This window comes from Pristiophorus japonicus, chromosome 11 (assembly GCF_044704955.1).
Source record: "Pristiophorus japonicus isolate sPriJap1 chromosome 11, sPriJap1.hap1, whole genome shotgun sequence".
Taxonomy (NCBI): domain Eukaryota; kingdom Metazoa; phylum Chordata; class Chondrichthyes; family Pristiophoridae; genus Pristiophorus; species Pristiophorus japonicus.
In genome coordinates this window covers 78,744,534-78,764,470 of record NC_091987.1, presented here as the reverse complement: position 1 = coordinate 78,764,470, position 19,937 = coordinate 78,744,534, and the positions used below count along the sequence as shown (strand labels likewise).

Here is a 19,937-nt window from a genome sequence, read left to right as displayed (position 1 = left end):
CACTGCAGGGTGATCAGCGGACGGCAAAGGCACCACTACTGGCACCCTGCCCCAGATCGGCTCTACTTCTCTGGCCACCAGGACCAGTACTGGGAGCAAGAGGCTCGCACCCACCAGTCCTCCCGATGGGTCCTGGGATGACAAGGCTCCTACTATGCTGAACGGCAGCAGGGAGACCCTGCAGCCCTCAAAGGAGGACTGGGAGGCCACACATTCCTGTGGCTCTGCCCACCACTAGGCAACGGCAAAGACCCTGAGACTCAGCCAGGTGAGCGATCCGAGCCCACCCAGCTGGCAAAGGGCACAGCGCCGCAATCAGACAACCTGGACACAGTCCGGTTACTCTGGAACTAGCGTCCTCAACCACCTGCAACTATATCCCAGGGACAAGACTGTGATAACATGTATGTACTTTACCTGTGAAATGTACTTGTTCCACTACTGCTAAACCAAAACAGTAATGTAACTAATCCTATTTTTGTTTCTCTGTACATGTATGCACATGCAGGTGTTGAGCCACACACATGGTCTATGTATGGCGGGGGAAAATGGATGTATTTAGCCATGGACACACATGGATCATACCCAGAACCCACTCAACCTCCACTACAACCTCCAACCATCCATTGCTGACCATTTCCCAATGTTGTGGCAATAAGGACTTGGGGGTCTACAGAAAGAAAGCCATTCCCAAGCACAGACAAGGTGCAAGGGCTTTGGGCACTCAAGTCGAGGGCCAGAGCACACAGTGCAAAGGCCAGTGGCATAAGTCTTAGGGGAGGAGTGATGTTTTGTATGTATAATATAAGTATATACCCTGTACACTCAATGTACAGTCACATAAGACTACTGAATGTATCTTCACATTGTATACACTATGCCTGTACCACCAGAGGGTGCAACTGGTGGAGACCTAGGGGTCACTTGTACACTGCAGGTAACCAAGTATAAAAGGAAGCTCACCTTACTGTACCCTCATTCAGGAGCTGCAATAAATGGAATAAGGTCACAACAGTTCAAATGCAATACCTTACCTCATGGAGTCATTACTAGAGTGCTTACAGACAAAACAAGAGTGATAAGAATTGTGGAACAGATTATCAGTTTGGGGAATGTAACAGGAAACCATGGCAGGTTTTCAAAAAGGACCAAGTTAATTCCCATTAGGAAAAGGGAAGCAGGGCTATTACTTTAAGAACCACAATAAACAAACTAATGGGAGGTTTAGAAGGATAAGCTAGATGGACCAATGGTCTTCTCGTTCCCAAGATATTACTATGCTACTATGAGACAATTCACAAAGGTGTTTAGGTTATAATATAAAAACAAGAAATGCTGGAAATTTTGTTCTGATGAAACATTAACATTAACTCTCTTTTTCTCTCCACAGATGCTGCCTGACCCACTGAGTTTTCCAGCATTTTCTGTTTTTATTTCAGATTCCAGCATCCGCAGTATTTTGTTTTTGTATTAGGTTATAATATGTTTTTTCTTATTACATTATTTGGCTGGTTCTCGAGTAGCATGCTGTAAAGAGCTATATCTACAGCAAGCTTTCTTGACTTATATCCCTAAAAGGTAAATATAAATTGATATAATCAATGGGTTATCCAGCTGGGATTGAAATTTGAACTAAAAGTAATGAATAACTAATACCTCAGAGTTAAATTTTCCTGCAACCGGCAAATAGCTGGCTACTTAAAGGGTAGATTTTCCAAGGTCAGTACCATTTCGGCTGAAACACTGCACAGTTGGCTTAATCCCTGAGGATACTGTACATTGCCTATCTCATCAATTCTTGTGGGGGCAGCTATAATTTAATATGCTTGTCGAGTCCCTGGCCTGGATCAGGTCGCCTGCTGAGAACTCACAGAAGATGGGGAAGTATAATATCCTGTGTTGCTGCAACTTTTAAAGCTACACATTCAAGTTATAAGTTACAACTGAAACCCTGACATCTTATAAAGGCTTCAAACTGTAAATCATTTGAATATAGCCTAGCTGCTTGACGCATGATCGCTTAGTGATAGATAGGATAGGCTGTGGATTGAACATGTCTGTTACTGTATGCACTCCATCAAGTTACAATATCTCAAGCCTACTTCTCTGCTTGCAGGACAAGATCGCACACAATACAGAGGACTGGAATTGGAGGACGGCTCAGAAACAATAGACATTTGACTTCCAATGAGGAACTACCCTAAACTTCCTTGCTTATAAGAGTATACAGCTGGTGAAGGCATAGATATCCCCAAGTTCAAGGCTAGCACCGTCCTACAGAAAATACCCAGTAAAAGCAGCACTAAAAGAACACAGAATAAAAAAGGGAAATAATCTATTTACACATAGAACTTCCCTTTATGGAGACTCCAAATAGTCAGGCTATGTGTACTGTGCGATCCCATTGTAAACAATGGAAAATCACATGAGGGGTAATTTAAGTAATTTCCATGTTGTAAGGAAACTCTTGCACAGAATGTTGCAAGAATTGCAGCATAAATTGAGCTGGATTCAGTAAAATAGAACCTCATTCAATGTTCCCATTTCACCCTCTGTTAAAGGCTGGTTCTTCTTCCAGATCTGTGATCTGTATTGTTGGCTTCTGTTATCATTTTATTTATAAAATACCTACAAACAATTGTCCACTTTTTCTTTATTTTATCTTTTCTTTCCAACTTATTTCTAAGTTTTTACTAACTGCCAAATGTATTGGAACTTTCTATAGCCTGAGTGATAGTCTACAGCCTAGAAAATGCTGCTGCTAATAGTAGATGATGGTTGATAGTCATAAAATGTTACTTTGTCTGCTAGTTTAGCAGATGTGTTAACCAACTTAAAATAACTAGATTAATAGAGAACAAAGTAATGTCATCCAAATATAATAAGCATTCATCTGCTAATCTCCAACAGTAATGTCTAGGGTTATATTTCTATTTTGCACAGAAATGTGCCGATACAATACAATTATATAAGATGCTTCTTTAAATAACATACAAGTTGAACCTCTTTTATCCAGAACTCCCTTATCCGGAACCATCCCTCATCCTAAAACATTCTCGGGCGACGCATGCGCAGAACTCTGACACGAACAAATTAAACACATTGAAGTTCTTCCTCGCTGCCAACACCCGCAATCGCTGGCCTGACCCCGCAATCCACCACCCGCACACCACCACCCCCCCCACCCCACCCATGATCGCTCTGCCGCACTCCCAGACCCAAGCCAGCCAGCCCCGATATCCCCTTGCTCAGTATCTGTACCATCCAATTTAACGTGACCAACCCTCATCCAGAAAAATCCCTTATCCAGAACAGGCCAGGTCCCGAGGGTTCCGGACAAGGGAGGTTCAACCTGTATATGTAATGGTGAGAGGTAATATTACAAAATTATTCAAATGCTTGGATTATCATCAGAACATGAAAGGTGAAAGATAATCTTTACATATTATACACGACCATTTAGTATACATTATAATGCAAAACCAACAGAAATGTGAAATTGATCAGTCAACCAAGTTATTCAAAATATTTGAAGCACTGAAATTGGAATACATACCGGTACAAATTCATACTCCTGATAGGCATGAGAGAATCATAAATGCTGAGGGAATCTGTGACACAACTGTCAGGTTCAATCTGCAGGGAGATTAGAGTGAGGCGAATGACATGTCCTAGCAGTGAAGTGAGCTTGAAGTGGCAGCTTACTCGTCCAGACGCAGCAGTGAAGTTGAAAGGAACGTGAATGCCAGCCTGCTCTGCATACTTATCTATAATATATTTAGAACCTGGATAAAGCAAAATATCATTATAGATATTTTGACTGAAAATACATTTTTCCCTCTCATCCATCAATCTTCCCAGACCTGCACATTTTATACGACACATTCATTCAACCAATGCAATTACAAAATACTTTATTTGAGGCATTTCAATGTCAACCCTATCATGAACCATCTTGATTTGCCAACTGGGATTCTGTAGCTGCGATTTAGATGCTTTGTTACTCCCTAAACTTGCATGAACGTTTTGTATTCTAAGAATCCCTTTTTCACCTCCATCTTGTTTTTTTGATTCTTTCTGTTCTGATGAACTCTTGCAAATGCTTCAAATACAGATATTCAAAGACTAACGTTTCCGCAAGTAAAGAGCTTCCATAATTACACTACAGCTGTGTAATATCACACAATTCCAATCTGTATAAATGAAAAATATAAAAAAAGAATAGTGTAGTTGTAACTAAGGTCTGTGACTCCTTAAGATCCTTTAATGTCTATCAATCTTTCTCCAATTAAACACAATTGAGAATTTTCAGATGCATTTGGTGTATGTAGGTTCCAATTTTGCCATAAAGAAAAAAAAACTTGTATTTATATAGCACCTTTCACAACCACTGAACATCCAAAAGCATTTTACAGCCAATGAAGTACTTTTGAAGTGTGGTCACTGTTGTAATGTAGGAAACACGGCAGCCAATTTGCACACAGCAAACTCCCACAAACAGCAATGTGATGATGATCAGATAATCTATTTTCTGTTGATTGAGGGATAAATATTGGATAACTCCCCTGCTCCTCTTCGAAATAATGCCATAGTATCTTACATCCACCCGAGAGAGCAGACAAGGCCTTGGTTTAACGTCTTTTCCAAAAGACGGCAGTTCCGACAGTGCAGCACTCCCTCAGCACTGCACTGAAGTGTCAGTCTAGATTTTTGTGCTCAAGACTCTGTAGCGGGACTTGAACCCACAACCTTCTGACTCAGAGGCGAGACTGCTACCAACTGAGCCACAAGTGACACTAAAAATAACAAAAGGTATCAACAGATTAGTTAAATGCCATTCCTCCCTGCAAGATGAATGCTGGAGAGGCTGCAGCCATAGGGATACTGGTACGCATATTCCAGTTCTTTATTAATGCAGCCGCTCTGGGTAGCTATCCAGAAGGCTGCAAAGAGCATGACAGGTCTCTCAATCCCTGCAGATCCAAGTCGGTGCCTGTTCGGCCCATTCATGAATGAACAACCCAAACCCCCTGAAACATGCAGACTATCACAACTGCCATAGGTAGCTGCAAGACAATACATTCTCCGCTGTGGCAGAGCACAACCCTCATCACAACAAACACGTGAGTGATATGTGTGTTGGGCATATGCCACCTGGAACTTGGGATATAACAGTCAATCTCGAACTCATTTCTTGAAGACCAGATGGCAAAGCACCTCTCACACAAACTCAGACCAACCCCCTGCCCCATCCTCAAGAAAATCAGAGTGGAGCTGCAAGGTAACAACCCTTTCTGAGTGCTCCGCAAAAAACAATGCCCCGACCCTACAAGGCCCATCACCATATTTGTAAAATCCTTGATGGGCCCTGCCCCAGCCCAACCCCAAGGACCACTGTCAAATCATTTTAACCCCAATCAGCACTTTGTTCCCTACATGTGCACAATGTGTCAACTACTCCAATGTACTCAAGGATAGGTACCATGTGAAAACTGTGCAGTGAGTTCAGAAAAAAATATATGTGTACTTGTCTCTCAAGGGAAATTAATTAAAAACAGTAAAGAAAATGTACTTTCTCCTTTGTTTTGAGATGATAGAAAGCTTGCCTCAACTGGGTTTATTTAGAGTTATCACTTCCGTGACTTCAAGCAATGTCTTCTTGTACTTTGTATATCTCTCTCTCTCTCTCTGACTGGAACTGCCTGTTCTTCAGTTTAGATTTGGACGGCAGTCCCTATTCTGCCAACTGGTGAGTAGAGGAAAAAATCTCATGGAGGTACAAGCAAAATTTGAAGGTTGGTAAAACCAAGTACCTGAGCATGTTTAACCTGAGCAAAACATAAAAGCAGACAGATATATGTGACGCTCCATGACTGCTGAATATTTCCAGCATTTTCTGTTTATATATCAGATATGTTAGCCTAGGTTTTCTGCTGCTGCCTACCTGTTGTAGCAGCATAAATTAAGTAGGTCCAGCAGTATAGGAAGCACCTACCTCACACAGGACGGCAGTTCATTACAATATTAATTTAGGGGCAAGGACATCGTGCACAACATTTCCTAATTCCGAGCATGCAGGACATAATTTCTAAGGGTGCCAGTTTCACAGTACTAGGGAATCAGCTGCAGTGGTAGATAATTTAAAGATACAATTGTACATGGAATCGTCAATATTTAGGTCAATTTTTAATTGCTTTTCCTAGACTGTTACTATGCTGGCTCTTGGGTTCTCATGAGTCTTTGTACTAATTGTTAAATTTCCCACCCTCCCTTAGCAATACTGGCAAACCTGCAATTCCCAATGGAAACCAGGTATTTGAGGAATTTGAAAGTAAAAGAGGAGCTGGCCTAAAAGAGAGATGCCAATCATGCCAGTCTGTGTAAAAGCTACCCTGTGCCTACCGACCAGGACCTAAACACCCACATCCACAGACAGAGATGGATAGACCAGGCGTTGGCAGACAATTAGAACTTGCATATCTGGAAAAGCAGATCCACGGTACCACTATGATACAAATGCCTAACTACCCATCATTTCTCTATTCACCCTATGCCTTCAGTAGCACTGCAGGAAAGAAGCCATGCCAGAATAATAACTTGGCCATAACTGCCAGGATTACATAAGAACATAAGAAATAGGAACAGGAGTAGGCCATTTGACCCCTCGAACCTGCTCCGCCATTTAATAAGATCATGGCTGATCTGATCTTGGGCTCAGCTCCACTTCCCTGCCCACTCCCCATAACGCTTCACTCCCTTATCGTTCAAAAATCTGTCTATCTCCACCTTAAATATATTCAATGACCTAGCCTCCACAGCTCTCTGGGCAGAGAATTCAACAGATTTACGACCCTCTGAGAGAAGAAATTCCTCCTCATCTCCGTTCTAAATGTGCGACCCCTTATTCTGAGACTATGCCCCCTAGTTTTAGTTTCCCCTATGAGTGGAAATATACTTTCTGCATCTAACTTGTCCTGTCCTCTCATTATCTTACATGTTTCAATAAGATTACCTCTCATTCTCCTTAACTCCAATGAGTATAGGCTCAACCTGCTCAACCTTTCTTCATAAGTCAACCCCTTCATCTCAGCAATCAACCAAGTGAACCTTCTCTGAACTGCCTCCAATGCAATATATCCTTCCCTAAATAAGGAGACTAAAACTGTACACTACTCTAGGTGTGGTCTCACCAATACCCTGTACAGTTGTAGCAGGACTTCCCTGCTTTTATACACCATTAATAAAGGCCAACATTCCATTTGCTTTCCTTATTACTTGTTGTAAATGCATGCTAACTCTTAGTGTTTCATGCATAAGGACCCCCAGGTCCCTCTGTACTGCAGCATTTTGTAGTCTTTCTCCATTTAAATAATAACTTGCTTTTTTATGTTTCCTGCCAAAGTGGATAACCACATTTTCCCACATTATACTCCATCTGCAAAATGTATGCCCACTCACTTAGCCTGGTTATATCCCTTTGCAGATTCTTTGTGTCCTCCTCACAAATTGCTTTCCCACCCATCTTTGTATCATCAGCAAACTTGGCTACATTACATGCGGTCCCTTCATCCAAGTCATTAATATAGATTGGAAATAGTTGAGGCCCCAGCAACATTTGCCAACCGGAAAATGCTGCTCTCTGTTTTCTGTTAGTTAGCCAATCCTCTATCCATGCTAATAAATTACCCCCAACTCCGTGAGCTCTTATCTTGTGCAGTAACCTTTTATGTAGCACCTTATCGAATGCCTTCTGGAAATCCAAATACACCACATCCACTGGTTCCCCTTTATCCACCCTGCTCATTACATCCTCAAAGAACTCCACCAAATTTGTCAACCATGATTTCCCTTTCATAAACCATGCTGACTCGACTTGACTGTATTATGTTTTTCCAAATGTCCTGCTACTGCTTCCTTAATAATGGATTGCAGCATTTTCCCAACAACAGATGTTAGGATAACTGGTCTATAGTTTCCTGCTTTCTATCTCCCTCTTTTTTTAAAATAGGGGCATTACATTTGCGGTTTTCTAATCCGCTGGGACCTCTCCAGAAACCAGGGAATTTTTGTAGATTGCAACCAATGCATCCACTATCTCTGCAGCCACTTCTTTTAAGATCCTAGGATGTAGGCCATCAGGTCCAGAGGACTTGTCCACCTTTAGTCCCATTATTTTACCGAGCATTTTTTCTTCAGTGATAGTGATTGTTTTAAATTCCCCCCTCCCTATAGCCGCTTGATTATCTATTATTGGGATGTTTTTAGTGTCTTCTACCATAAAGACCGATGCAAAATATTTGTTCAAAATCTTTGCCATTTCCCTGTTTCCCATTATTAATTCCACCAACCATATCTGCAGGCACACCGAACTGGCAATGGCCATCTTCAAAGGGTCTGCGTAGTAGAGTGCCAGATACAGAGCTGTACCAACTCCTATAGTATTGGGCTCACACATCCAGTGTCAGTAATGGCTAGCTGAGGCCTGAAGTTTGGCTCCACCTCCGTGCAGATAAGCTGCAATGCTGACCTGTGGGGATGATGTTGTGGAAAGGCCACTATCCTCACACCACCTCCAGCTCAGTTGCATGATCAGCCGTGATCATATTGAATGGTGGTGCAGGCTCGAAGGGCCAAATGGCCTACTCCTGCACCTATTTTCTAGGTTTCTATGTTTCAGCAGCTATGACACAAGAAACGGAGTATTGCGTGCTCCATAGCTTTTGCTGCAGACTCATGCTTTACTTTGGATTTTGCTTCCCATCATTTTTACCTGTTACTTTCGTCCCCTTCAGCCCATGGAAAGATTCCTAATGTGTTGAGACATCATCTAAGGCTTTCAAAAGATTTTCTTAATTTCTGTCTCCCTATTAAGACACTCGACTCTTTGATTTTCCCCTTTGTTTTAAATTTCACTTACATGGCATCTTCCATTAGTACACTCCATGCACCTGTCCAAAATTGCACCTGAAACTGCAAATGAACTAACCTTAGAAATTGAGTGCAAACAGCACATTCCCATTTGAATCTGTCTAAACCCCACCACTAGTCGTTCAGGCATAGACTATGCCTATATCAGAAAATCTCAGCTTTATCACTGAAATTTCTTCAGCTCTATTGAAAAGAAAAAAAAATGCTTAGTTTTTTGTTGGAATGGGCTGATTCGGAAGCAGAAATGATTTGCAAACATTTGGTAATAGTGGAACAATAGCTACAACAATGTTGCCAACAACAGGGGAACACGTTCTGTAAACTGGACTCATATTCAATCCTAAAAACAGAAAATGCTGGAAATACTCAGCAGGTCTAATGAAAGATCATTGAGCTGAAACGTTAACTCTGTTTCTCGCTCCACAGATGGTGCCTAACCTGCTAAGTAATTCCAGCATTTAATGTTTTAATTTCAGTTTTCCAGCATCCGCAGTATTTTGCTTTCTTAGTCAGTAGGAATTGGAGGGACTCCAGCTAATTTTCCAGGGCCTGGCTATTTTGCGTACATTTACTGGGCTCCTGGGCCTCTGCCAGGGAGCCCACTTAGAAGCAGGCAGAGAACAGTTGTGGCAGGTCTTGAGAACCTATTGCATTGTAGCTTGAGATCTTCAGCACTAGACGCAGAAAGAAACTTGAATAAAATACGACTTTAGTATACACACCATAGTCCTGCTTAAGCTAAAATGGCCTTTTAAATTTGCATGACCCAGGCCCCATCCTCCTCCCTAGATCTAGCAACCCTGGACACCATAGTTCCTACCAGTATTGCTAGGATGCAGGTGATGGGAAATAGGTTGGATTATCTCAATTGAATGCAATTACAATACACTCAACCATACAAAGGTGCATCCAATATCACTTCCAGCACAAAATCCTGGAAGTGATGGAGGTGAGCAGGGAGCTAGTGGGACAGTTCTTAAAGCTTCCCGCTGCAATCCACTGGGATGCCAACCCAACTCCAGCAGAACAATTATAGCCAATAATTCTTGACCTAAATCCACCTTGATATGTAGAAGTGTTAATTAGCTACCATGACATTAGCTAATATAGCACTACAGATATGCAAAGAGAGAAGTTGGAAAAATAAAGAATCCTATTAAAGGGGCAAATTAATTATAAACATTTCAGTTCAAATTCAGGATTTCTTTAACAATGCTATTGCTTTCCATAATGGATACAAAGAATTTAGGCAGAAAATGCTATAGGGTAATTCTGCAAGACTCCTCTCATGGGCCCCAAGTTTCGGCCCGTGCCAAAAACGGTGCACCTCCGAGCTGGACGCCTGTTCTTCGCGCCTAAAAGTGCGCTAAAAAAAACTTCAATATTCTCCGGCTCCTCGGAGCTCGATCTCAGCTTGGCGCGGCACGCTCTTCACAGCGGGGGGGCGGAGCCAAACACTCGCGCCGATTCTGTAAGTAGTGGGGGGGGGCGGGTCCAATTTAAATGAGCCAACGTGGTGCCGGCAACCCTGCGCGTGTGCGTTGGAGCATGCGCGCACGCGCAGTGTCAAACAAACATTGGCACTCGGCCATTTTTAAAAGGACTCTGCTGCCGTCGAGCCACTGACACTGCCCCTTAAGCGTGGCCGAATGGCCTCAACCCCCTTGGAAAGCTGCGTGCGTCTGGTGTTGATCCTTCGGCTGCCAGCCAGCCACGAACAGAATGAAGGCCTGCCTGCAGCACAGCAGCTCAGCTCGAAGGCTGCTTGCTGCCGCTGTTGGGGCTGCCGTCGAGACACTGACACCACACCCCTGCCTGTCTCCAACATGAAAGGCCTGCCTGAAGCACAGCAGCTCGAAGGCTGCTGCTGTTTCACACAGGTAGGAACATGGTTTATTTAATCTTTTCTTGGCTTATAAATTTTTATTCAGGTTGGATTTATTTGTATAATATTTGTATAAGTATAACTAAGGATTGATTGTCGAATTTAATGACTTCCCTTCCCCCCCCCCTCCCCCCACCTCGTTCCCTACACCTAATTTGTAACCTACGCCTGATTTTCTAAAGTGTAGACAAAGTTTTTTCAAGCGTACAAAAATCTTCACTTACTCCATTCTAAGTTAGTTTGGAGTAAGTTTTCACTGCCAAAACTTTGAAAACAGGCGTAAGTGGCCGGACACGCCCCCTTTTGAAAAGAAATTGTGTTCCAAAGTGAAACTGTTCTAACTGACTAGAACTGGAGCAAACTAAATGCCGAGAATTTGAATTTCTAAGATACTCCGTTCTACACCAGTTGCTCCAAAAAATCAGGAGCAACTGAGGCCGAAACTTGGGCCCAATGTGTGGTGCCTTGCTAGACAGGAGCGCAATCTAGTGATAGGCCTGTAATATGATAGAGCCAAGTCTTCAATCTGCCTAAGTGAGACTAAATCAGGAGTAGATCCTCGCAAAGATGTCAGCTTTGGCTCAGTGGTAATATTCATACCCAAGTCAAGCCCTCCTCCAGAATGTAAGGACATAATCTAGGCTGACACTTCAGTGCAGTTCTGAGGGAGTGCTGCAAAGTTCAGAGATGCCATCCTTCAGAAGAAATGTTAAACTGAAGCCCCATCTGCTGTCTTGGGTGAACATAAAATATCAAAGACAGTATTCAAAGGGAATTAGAGGGAGTTTCCTGGTGCTCTGGCCAATATTTATCTCTCAACGCTTTAAGGATGTGAAAGGTGCTCAATAAATGCAAGTTCTTTCTTTCTTTCAATTACCCCTATTTACACTACAATGCTTGCATAAGATGTTACAATTAAATTAAAATTCTTACCTGTTGTAGCTGTAGCAATGTAATCTGAGCGGAGGCCAACTATCAATTACAAAAGTAGAAGTTCAAAAATTATCTTATGTTTCAGGGTATGCAGTTTAGTCCAATATATTAAGATAGTAGACTAGATACATACAGTTAAAAGTTTAAATCTTTCACCAATACACACATACACACACGCATGCACACACAGACTCACACAAATAATTTTCAGGGTTTATCATAGGTATGCCAAAAGCAAACTGAGGTTTTCTCGAGGGTCCATTAAAAACAATGGTCCTGAAATTATGCCTTAATACTCTAGTATTATGAATACTTAATAGGTTGATGTGAATCATCTTTTTCCTCTTTTAATGGAGGTGTTTAATTTAAACAGGTCAACAGCTTCACTAAAACAATGAAGAGAAGAATTTCAGAAAAACTTATCAAATATTTGTACACTAGTATCCTAGAGCATAATTCCAAGGTTTAAAGGTTTTCTAGCATTCTTTACATATACCCTCAAGTGCTGATTTCTATTAAGATACGGGGACGATATATTTCTAAGAAGAATATAGTTTGTTATTTTTAGGAATTGGCTCAGTTACATATACTAACTAATATGTAAAAAATCTTTAAATTTGATTCAAAAGCAAGGTCACTTTTGGACAAAGTCCAAAGTTTGACAAACCTGATATGATTCACTTCAACCTATTAAGTATTCATAATACTAGAGTATTAAGGCATAATTTCAGGACCATTGTTTTTAATGGACCCTCGAGAAAACCTCAGTTTGCTTTTGGCATACCTATGATAAACCCTGAAAATTATTTGTGTGAGTCTGTGTGTGCATGCGTGTGTGTATGTGTGTATTGGTGAAAGATTTAAACTTTTAACTGTATGATAGATATTGAAGATGGGGGTAATGCAGTGGATATTATGTACATGGACTTTCAGAAAACCTTTGACAAGGTGCCACGCAAGAGGCTATTGGAGAAAATTAAGGGGTATGGAATTAAGGACAGCAAATTGGATTGAAAACTGATTAGAAAGAAGGAAATGGAGAACAGGATTTAAAGGCAGTTTCTCATGGTGGCTGGAAGTAGATAGTTGTGTTCCACAAGGTTTTATTTAGGACCGTTTTTGTTCTCAATGTAAACCTAGGGCTAGAGGGAGTGGTGACCACACTTGCAGATGATACTAAAATAAGAGGCATAGTAAATAATTCTGAGGACCAAAGGTAGCAGAAGGTTACATTGATAAGATGGCAGAATAGGCAAAAACGTGGCAGATAGAATTCAATGCCAATATATATGAGGTGGTACATTTTCTTTTTAAAAAAGTAATAATTTTATTTTGACTGGGGTGAGGTTGCGTGCTGTGGAAGAGCAGAGGGATATGGCAATTCATAAGAACATAAGAACATAAGAAATTGGAGCAGGAGTAGGCCATATAGCCCCTCGAGCCTGCTCTGCCATTCAATAAGATAATGGAATATGATCATGAACTGAGTTCCACTTCCCTGCCCACTCCCCATAACCCCTTATCCCTTATCGTTTAAGAAACTGTCTATTTCTGTCTTAAATTTATTCAACATCCCAACTTCCACAGCTCTCTGAGGCAGCGAATTCCACAGATTTACAACCCTCTGAAAGAAGAAGTTTCTCCACATTTCTGTTTTAAATGGGCGGCCCCTTATTCTAAGATCATGCCCTCTAGTTCTAGTCTCCCCCATCAGTGGAAACATCCTCTCTGCATCCACCTTGTCAAGCCCCCTCATAATCTTATAAGTTTCGATAAGATCACCTCTCATTCTTCTGAATTCCAATGAGTAGAGGCCCAACTGACTCAACCTTTCCTCATAAGTCAACCCCCTCATCCCTGGAATAAACCTAGTGAACCTTCTCAGAACTGCCTCCAAAACAAGTATATCCTTTTGTAAATTTGGAAACCCAAAACTGCACGCAGTATTCCAGTTGCGGCCTCACCAATACCCTGTATAGTTGTAGCAAGACTTCCCTGCTTTTATACTCCATCCCCTTTGCAATAAAGGCCAAGATACGATTGGCCTTTCTGATCATTTGCTGTACCTGCATACTAACCTTTTGTGTTTCATGCACAATTACCCCCAGGTCCCACTGTACTGCAGCACTTTGCAATCTTTCTCCACTTAAATAATAACTTGCACTTTGATTTTTTCTGCCAGTGCATGACCTCACACTTTCCAACATTATACTCCATCTGCCAAATTTTTGCCCACTCACTTAGCCTGTCTATGTCCTTTTGCAGATTTTTTGTGTCCTCCTCACACATTGCTTTTCCTCCCATCTTTGGATCGTCAGCAAACTTGGCTACGTTACACTCAGTCCCTTCTTTCAAGTCGTTAATATAGATTGTAAATAGTTGGGGTCCCAGCACTAATTCCTGCGGCATCCCACTGGTTACTGATTGCCAACCCGAGAATGAACCATTTATCCCGACTCTCTGTTTTCTGTTAGTTAGCCAATCCTCTATCCATGCTAATATATTACCCCCAACCCCGTGAACTTTAACATGTGCAGTAACCTTTTATGTGGCACCTTGTCAAATGCCTTCTGGAAGTCCAAATACACCACATCCACTGGTTCCCCTTTATCCACCCTGTTCATTACATCCTTAAAGAATTCTAGCAAATTTGTCAAACATGACTTCCCCTTCATAAATCCATGCTGACTCTGCCTGATTGAATTTTGCTTTTCCAAATGTCCTTTTACTGCTTCTTTAATAATGGATTCCAACATTTTCCCAACAACAGATGTTAGGCTAACTGGTCTATAGTTTCCTGCTTTTTGTCTACCTCCCTTTTTAAATAATGGTGTTACATTTGCAGTTTTCCAATCTGCTGGGACCTCCCCAGAATCCAGGGAATTTTGGTAAATTACAACCAATGCATCCACAATCCCTGCCGCTACTTCTCTTAGGATCCTAGGATGCAAGCCATCAGGTCCAGATGATTTTATCTGCCTTTAGTCCCATTAGCTTACTGAGTACCACCTCCTTAGTGATTGTGATTGTGTTAAGTTCCTACCCCCCTATAGCCCCTTGACTATCCACTGTTGGAATATTGTTCGTGTCCTCTACCGTAAATACTGATACAAAATATTTGTTCAGAGTTTCTGCCATCTCCATGTTCCCCATTACTAATTCCCCGGTCTCGTCCTCTAAGGGACCAACATTTACTTTAGCCACTCTTTTCCTTTTTATGTACTATAGAAACTCTTGCTATCTGTTTTTATATTTCGTGCGTTTACTTTTATAGTCTATCTTCTTAATCATTTTTTTAGTCATTTAATCATTTAATTTAGGTTCCTAACACATTAAAATCAGCACATTGAGTAAATAAGGCCATTAAAATGATAATGGAAGAGTGGATCTTATCACAAGGTATTAAATATAAGAGGCCGAAATTGCCCACTGCTGGAAATGGGGCGCACACATCCTGTTTCTAGTGTTTTTACTGCCACGGTGGATGAGTTTGGTTCTTGAGCGAAATTTCGCTTTTGGTCTTCTTTTTTTTCGGCGGTCCGGAAGTCGCTCATAAAGGAGACAGATATGCAGCGGTGAGCACAACAGAGGGGCGGAATTTGGGGCAAGGTGTAGTGTCTGCCACTGTCAGTCATCAGCGTAGCACTGATGTCATCATCACGGCACTGAGTCACCACAGCTCTCCCCTTCACTTAAAGGGGAGAGCCTTCGCGATTGTTAAAGTTCGATCCATTGGGCCACCAGGGAGGGTTTCGGCCGGGCCAGTGGTCTGGAACCCAAGAGGGGGTGCCAGGCTCCCTGTTGGCGGTCTGCCCGAACCCAGGGGCATGAATGTTGGCCCGACATGCCAGTCGGCCGACAAAAAAAACATGGCGGCAGCGGCAGTGCTTCCTCCCCTTTAATTGGAGCCGCACCGCTATTTTAGAAGGCCACAGCCTCACTGGACCGCCTTAGAAAAGCAGCTTTTGGCACCGCCCGGCGAGAGGAAGATTTTCCTGGCGGAATTTCGCCATCGGGGTGGGGGGAGGTTGGGAACATCATACGATGCACTTAGGATGGCTCAGCAGCAGCGGAGGGGTGGGGTGGGGGGGAGTGGGTCACCGCTGGGATACCGCAGGAGTGGAATTTTGATAATGGTGGCCATTACACAAAAAATCGGTGGCCATTGCACTCCGCAGCGTGACCGCCGGTTTCCTTAACATGCCTTAAGGAAGGGGGCAATTTTGGTCCCTAAAAGTCAAGCTGTAATGGTGAATCTATTTAAACCATAGTAAGACCACAGTTGGAGTACTGTGTGCCATTTTGAGCTCCACGCTTTTGGAAAAATGTTGAGCAATAGAGATGGTACAGCACAGATTCACAAGAATGCTGCCTGGTATGAGGGAATACAAATATGTAGAAAGGCTTGAAAAATTGTGGCTGTTTTCATTAGAACAGAGAGAATTATTGGGTAATTTGATAGAGCTATTTAAAATTATGATGGGATGAGACAGAATAGATAGAAAAATGTTTCTCGTGATTGTGGGGTTTATAACAAAGGGTTGTAGATATAAGATGAAATGTAAGAGACTTAGGACAGATACAAGGAGAAACATTTTTACACAAGAGCGTTGTGAGTTCTGAAATGCACTACCAGAGTTAATGATTGAAGCAGAGTCCATGCCAACCTTTAGGAATAGGTTAGGTAGGTAGTTGAAGGTTAGATGGATAAGGAAACAGAGCGACTACTGTTTATATGAAGGATAAACACCAAAACAAACTGGTTGTGATCTCCTGTTTCTGTATTATAATTTGTATGTATGTAATCCTATATAACTTCTTCCATGCTTACAGCAACAAGAAAGTTTTATTATATATCTTGTCATTATATGGTTTGTGAATAGTAATTTTACTCATTAAAAAATTATAAAAAGTTATGACATCAATCTTAAGCAGAATCAAATTCCAATTAGCAATAAAATAATATATAATGCTAAATATAATTTTCAACAACTACAAGAGACAAAATACTAAAAAAAAATAACCATTAACAACAATTGAGTCCATGTCCACGGGAAGTCCCAGGAGGTACCCAACCGATGTGCGGTTTACCAGACTTGTCTGAATAGAGTCCTTTAAGACAGCGCTGACACAGTCCTCACATACAAACAGAGTCCTCACATTTGGGACCACAAAGACAATCCAGAAGTGAACAAGAATTCCGCCATTGTTGTTGTTACTGTATAAGAAACACAAGAAGTAATATTCTGAAGCACACTCATAAAAAAAACTTTTTTGTCAATATTGTATCATGATTTGAATTATGTGGATTAAATTTTTACTGGAGTTATCCCTATAGAGTTTCCAATTTCAGTCATTTTACATTTATTTAATAAATTACATGATAGGTTATTGAATGATATTTGATCTGCCCGCCTGGTTTTGGTTACATTTAAATCTGATCAAAGAAATGAAAAGACAGTACTCTGACGAAAGATGTGTCTCATTCCTGATTGTGAGATGTGGGCTAGAAATTGGTCTTGGGCAATGGTGCAAAATGGGCAGTATCAGATTGGCCACCCGTTAGACACAGTGCCTGATATTATGCGCCACTGTCCGAGATGATTTTCTAGGCCACTGTCCGAGATGATTTTCTAGGCCATTGTGTGCTTATAGAGTCATAAGCTAAATAATGTCCATATTTATATGGCAACTTATCACATTGAACTGTCTCGGCAGTTAGGGTAACCCTAACCCTAACCCTAACCCTAAATGTCTCTAATGAATTGCTTTTGTTATGTATTGATGCCTGGGGTCACCAGACACCAGAGGGCGCTACTGTCGGAGGTCATCTAGCTATATTTGCATTTGCGCGGTCACGGGTGTATATAAGCACGAGTACTATGTCAGGCGGGTCTTTTGGGCGTGAATAAAGATGATGCAGTTACAGTAACAAGACTCTTGAGTCATTACATTTGGTGATGAGGTAAATTAAGAACTTCGCATGTACAATGGGCACTACTGGAATTCTTCACGAATTCGTGGATGGTGAGGATTGGGTGGATTTCGTTGACCGCCTGGATCAATATTTTGTAGCCAACAAAATGGAGGAAGAAGTTGACACAGTTCGGCGCAGGGCGGTTTTCCTCACCGTTTGTAGTCAGAAAGTTTACGGCCTCATGAAGAACCTTCTCTTGCCTTTACGTTCAACGGACAAAGAGTATGAGGATTTGTGTGTTTTGGTGTGTGACTATCTTAAGCCAAAAGAGGGGATCATCATCTCATGCTATCGCTTCTATACGCACGTTCGTGCTGAGGGCCAGGATGTGTCGGGACTCATCGCCGACCTACAATGTCTTGCTGAGCCATGTAAGTTTGGGAATATGTTGGAAGACATGTTGAGAGATTTCTTCGTAATAGGCATCACCCACGATGTGATTCTTCAGAAATTATTGGCCGAAGAGAAACTGGATTTGAAAAAGGCCATCGCAACTGCTCAGGCATGCATGACGACTGCTGATAATTTGAGGCAGATATCATCGAAGAGTTGGAGCTCCTTGGGCAGGTACTGTAAACAAGATTATGTTGTCTTCTGGCAGAGCTGCTTATGGCATGGCCTACTCGACTGTTTATGTGAAACCTGTAGCTGCTCAGAGTCCGCCAACTGCTACGAATCTGATTTCACCCTGTTGCCGTTGTGAGGCAATCATCGACCTCATCAGTGTCGGTTTAAACAATACTTCTGTAATGGCTGTTCGAAAGTGGGCATCTTCAGAAAATGTGCCCACAACTGAGCAAGCATGCTGCTGCTCATCACATTGTTGATGATGACCAGTCCAGTGCTGGCCCGGATACACAACCCGAGGAGGAAGTGTATGGTCTATATTCGTTCTTGGCAAAGAGCTAGCCGATAATTGTTAATGTGAAGCTGAATGGCATGCCTGTATCAATGGAGCTGGACACGGGTGCGAGTCAGTCGATAATGAGCCAAAGGACATTTGACAAGCAGTGGGACACTGAGGCGGTGAAGCCTAAGCTGAGTCCAGTCAATGTCAAGTTGCGTACTCACACTAAGGAACCCATACCGGTGATTGGCAGTGCAGTAGTCAAGGTGTCATATGATGGTGTGATTCAAGATCTACTGTTATGGATTGTCCCAGGTAATGGCCAACTCTGTTCGGCAGGAATTGGATCGAGAAAATCAAGCTGAACTGGAATGATGTCAAAACGTTGTCCTCGGTGGATGACACTTCGTGTGCTCAAATGTTGAAGAAGTTTCCTTCTTTGTTTGAACCGGGCATTGGTAAATTTACTGGAGCCAAGGTGCAGATTCACCTGGATTCTGATGCAAGCCCTGTCTATCATAAAGCTCGGTCTGTTCCCTACATGATGAGGGAGAAGGTTGAAATTGAGCTTGACAGACTCCAACATGAAGGGGTCATATCACCGGTCAAGTTTAACAAGTGGACCAGTCCTATTGTTCCTCTGTTGAAGAGTGATGGCACTGTCAGGATTTGTGGAGACTACAAGGTTACGATTAACCAATTTTCAAAACAGGATCAGTATCCGTTACCGAAGGCTGATGACCTGTTCGCCATGCTAGCTGGTGGAAAGTGGTTCACTAAGCTAGATCTGACGTCGGCCTATATGACACAGGAGCTTGTCGACACTTTGAAGAAACTCACTTGCATCAACACGCATAAAGGACTATTTGTCTACGACAGGTGTCCTTTTGGAATTTGTTCGGCTGCAGCCATATTTCAGAAGAATATGGAGAGTCTACTGAAGTCCATTCCTAGAACTGTCATGTTTCAAGATGACATTTTTGTCCCAGGTCACGACGCTGCTGAACATCTGAACAATCTTGAAGAAGTCCTACATTGTCTGAACAAAGTGGGACTCAGGCTGAAACGTTCGAAGTGTATCTTCATGGCACCTGAAGTTGAATTCCTGGGGAGGAAGATTTGTGCTGATGGCATCAGGCCTACTGATTCGAAAACCAAGGCCATCAAAAATGCACCCAGGCCTCAGAATGTGACGGAGCTGCGTTCGTTCCTTGGGCTACTCAACTACTTTGGTCATTTCTTACCTAGATTGAGCATTTTATTAGAGCCACTGCATATGCTACTCAGAAAAGGCGAAAACTGGACCTGGATAGAGCCTCAATGTTGAGCCTCAAGATAGAGCCTTTGAGAAAGCTAAGAATCTACTC

General features: G+C 42.1%; 1 protein-coding gene across 1 annotated transcript in view; it reads right to left on the bottom strand.

Annotated features, from left to right (window-relative positions):
- The window catches only part of tmprss7 (transmembrane serine protease 7), a 126,145-nt gene that overhangs the window by 89,256 nt on the left and 16,952 nt on the right, over positions 1-19,937 (bottom strand). The window contains exons 5-7 of the mRNA XM_070893614.1: positions 16,771-16,964; positions 11,747-11,785; positions 3,557-3,785 (exon numbers count right to left, since the gene is read on the bottom strand). Coding sequence (XP_070749715.1) covers positions 3,557-3,785; positions 11,747-11,785; positions 16,771-16,964 — 462 coding nt within the window. The remainder of the gene's footprint in view (positions 1-3,556; positions 3,786-11,746; positions 11,786-16,770; positions 16,965-19,937) is intronic.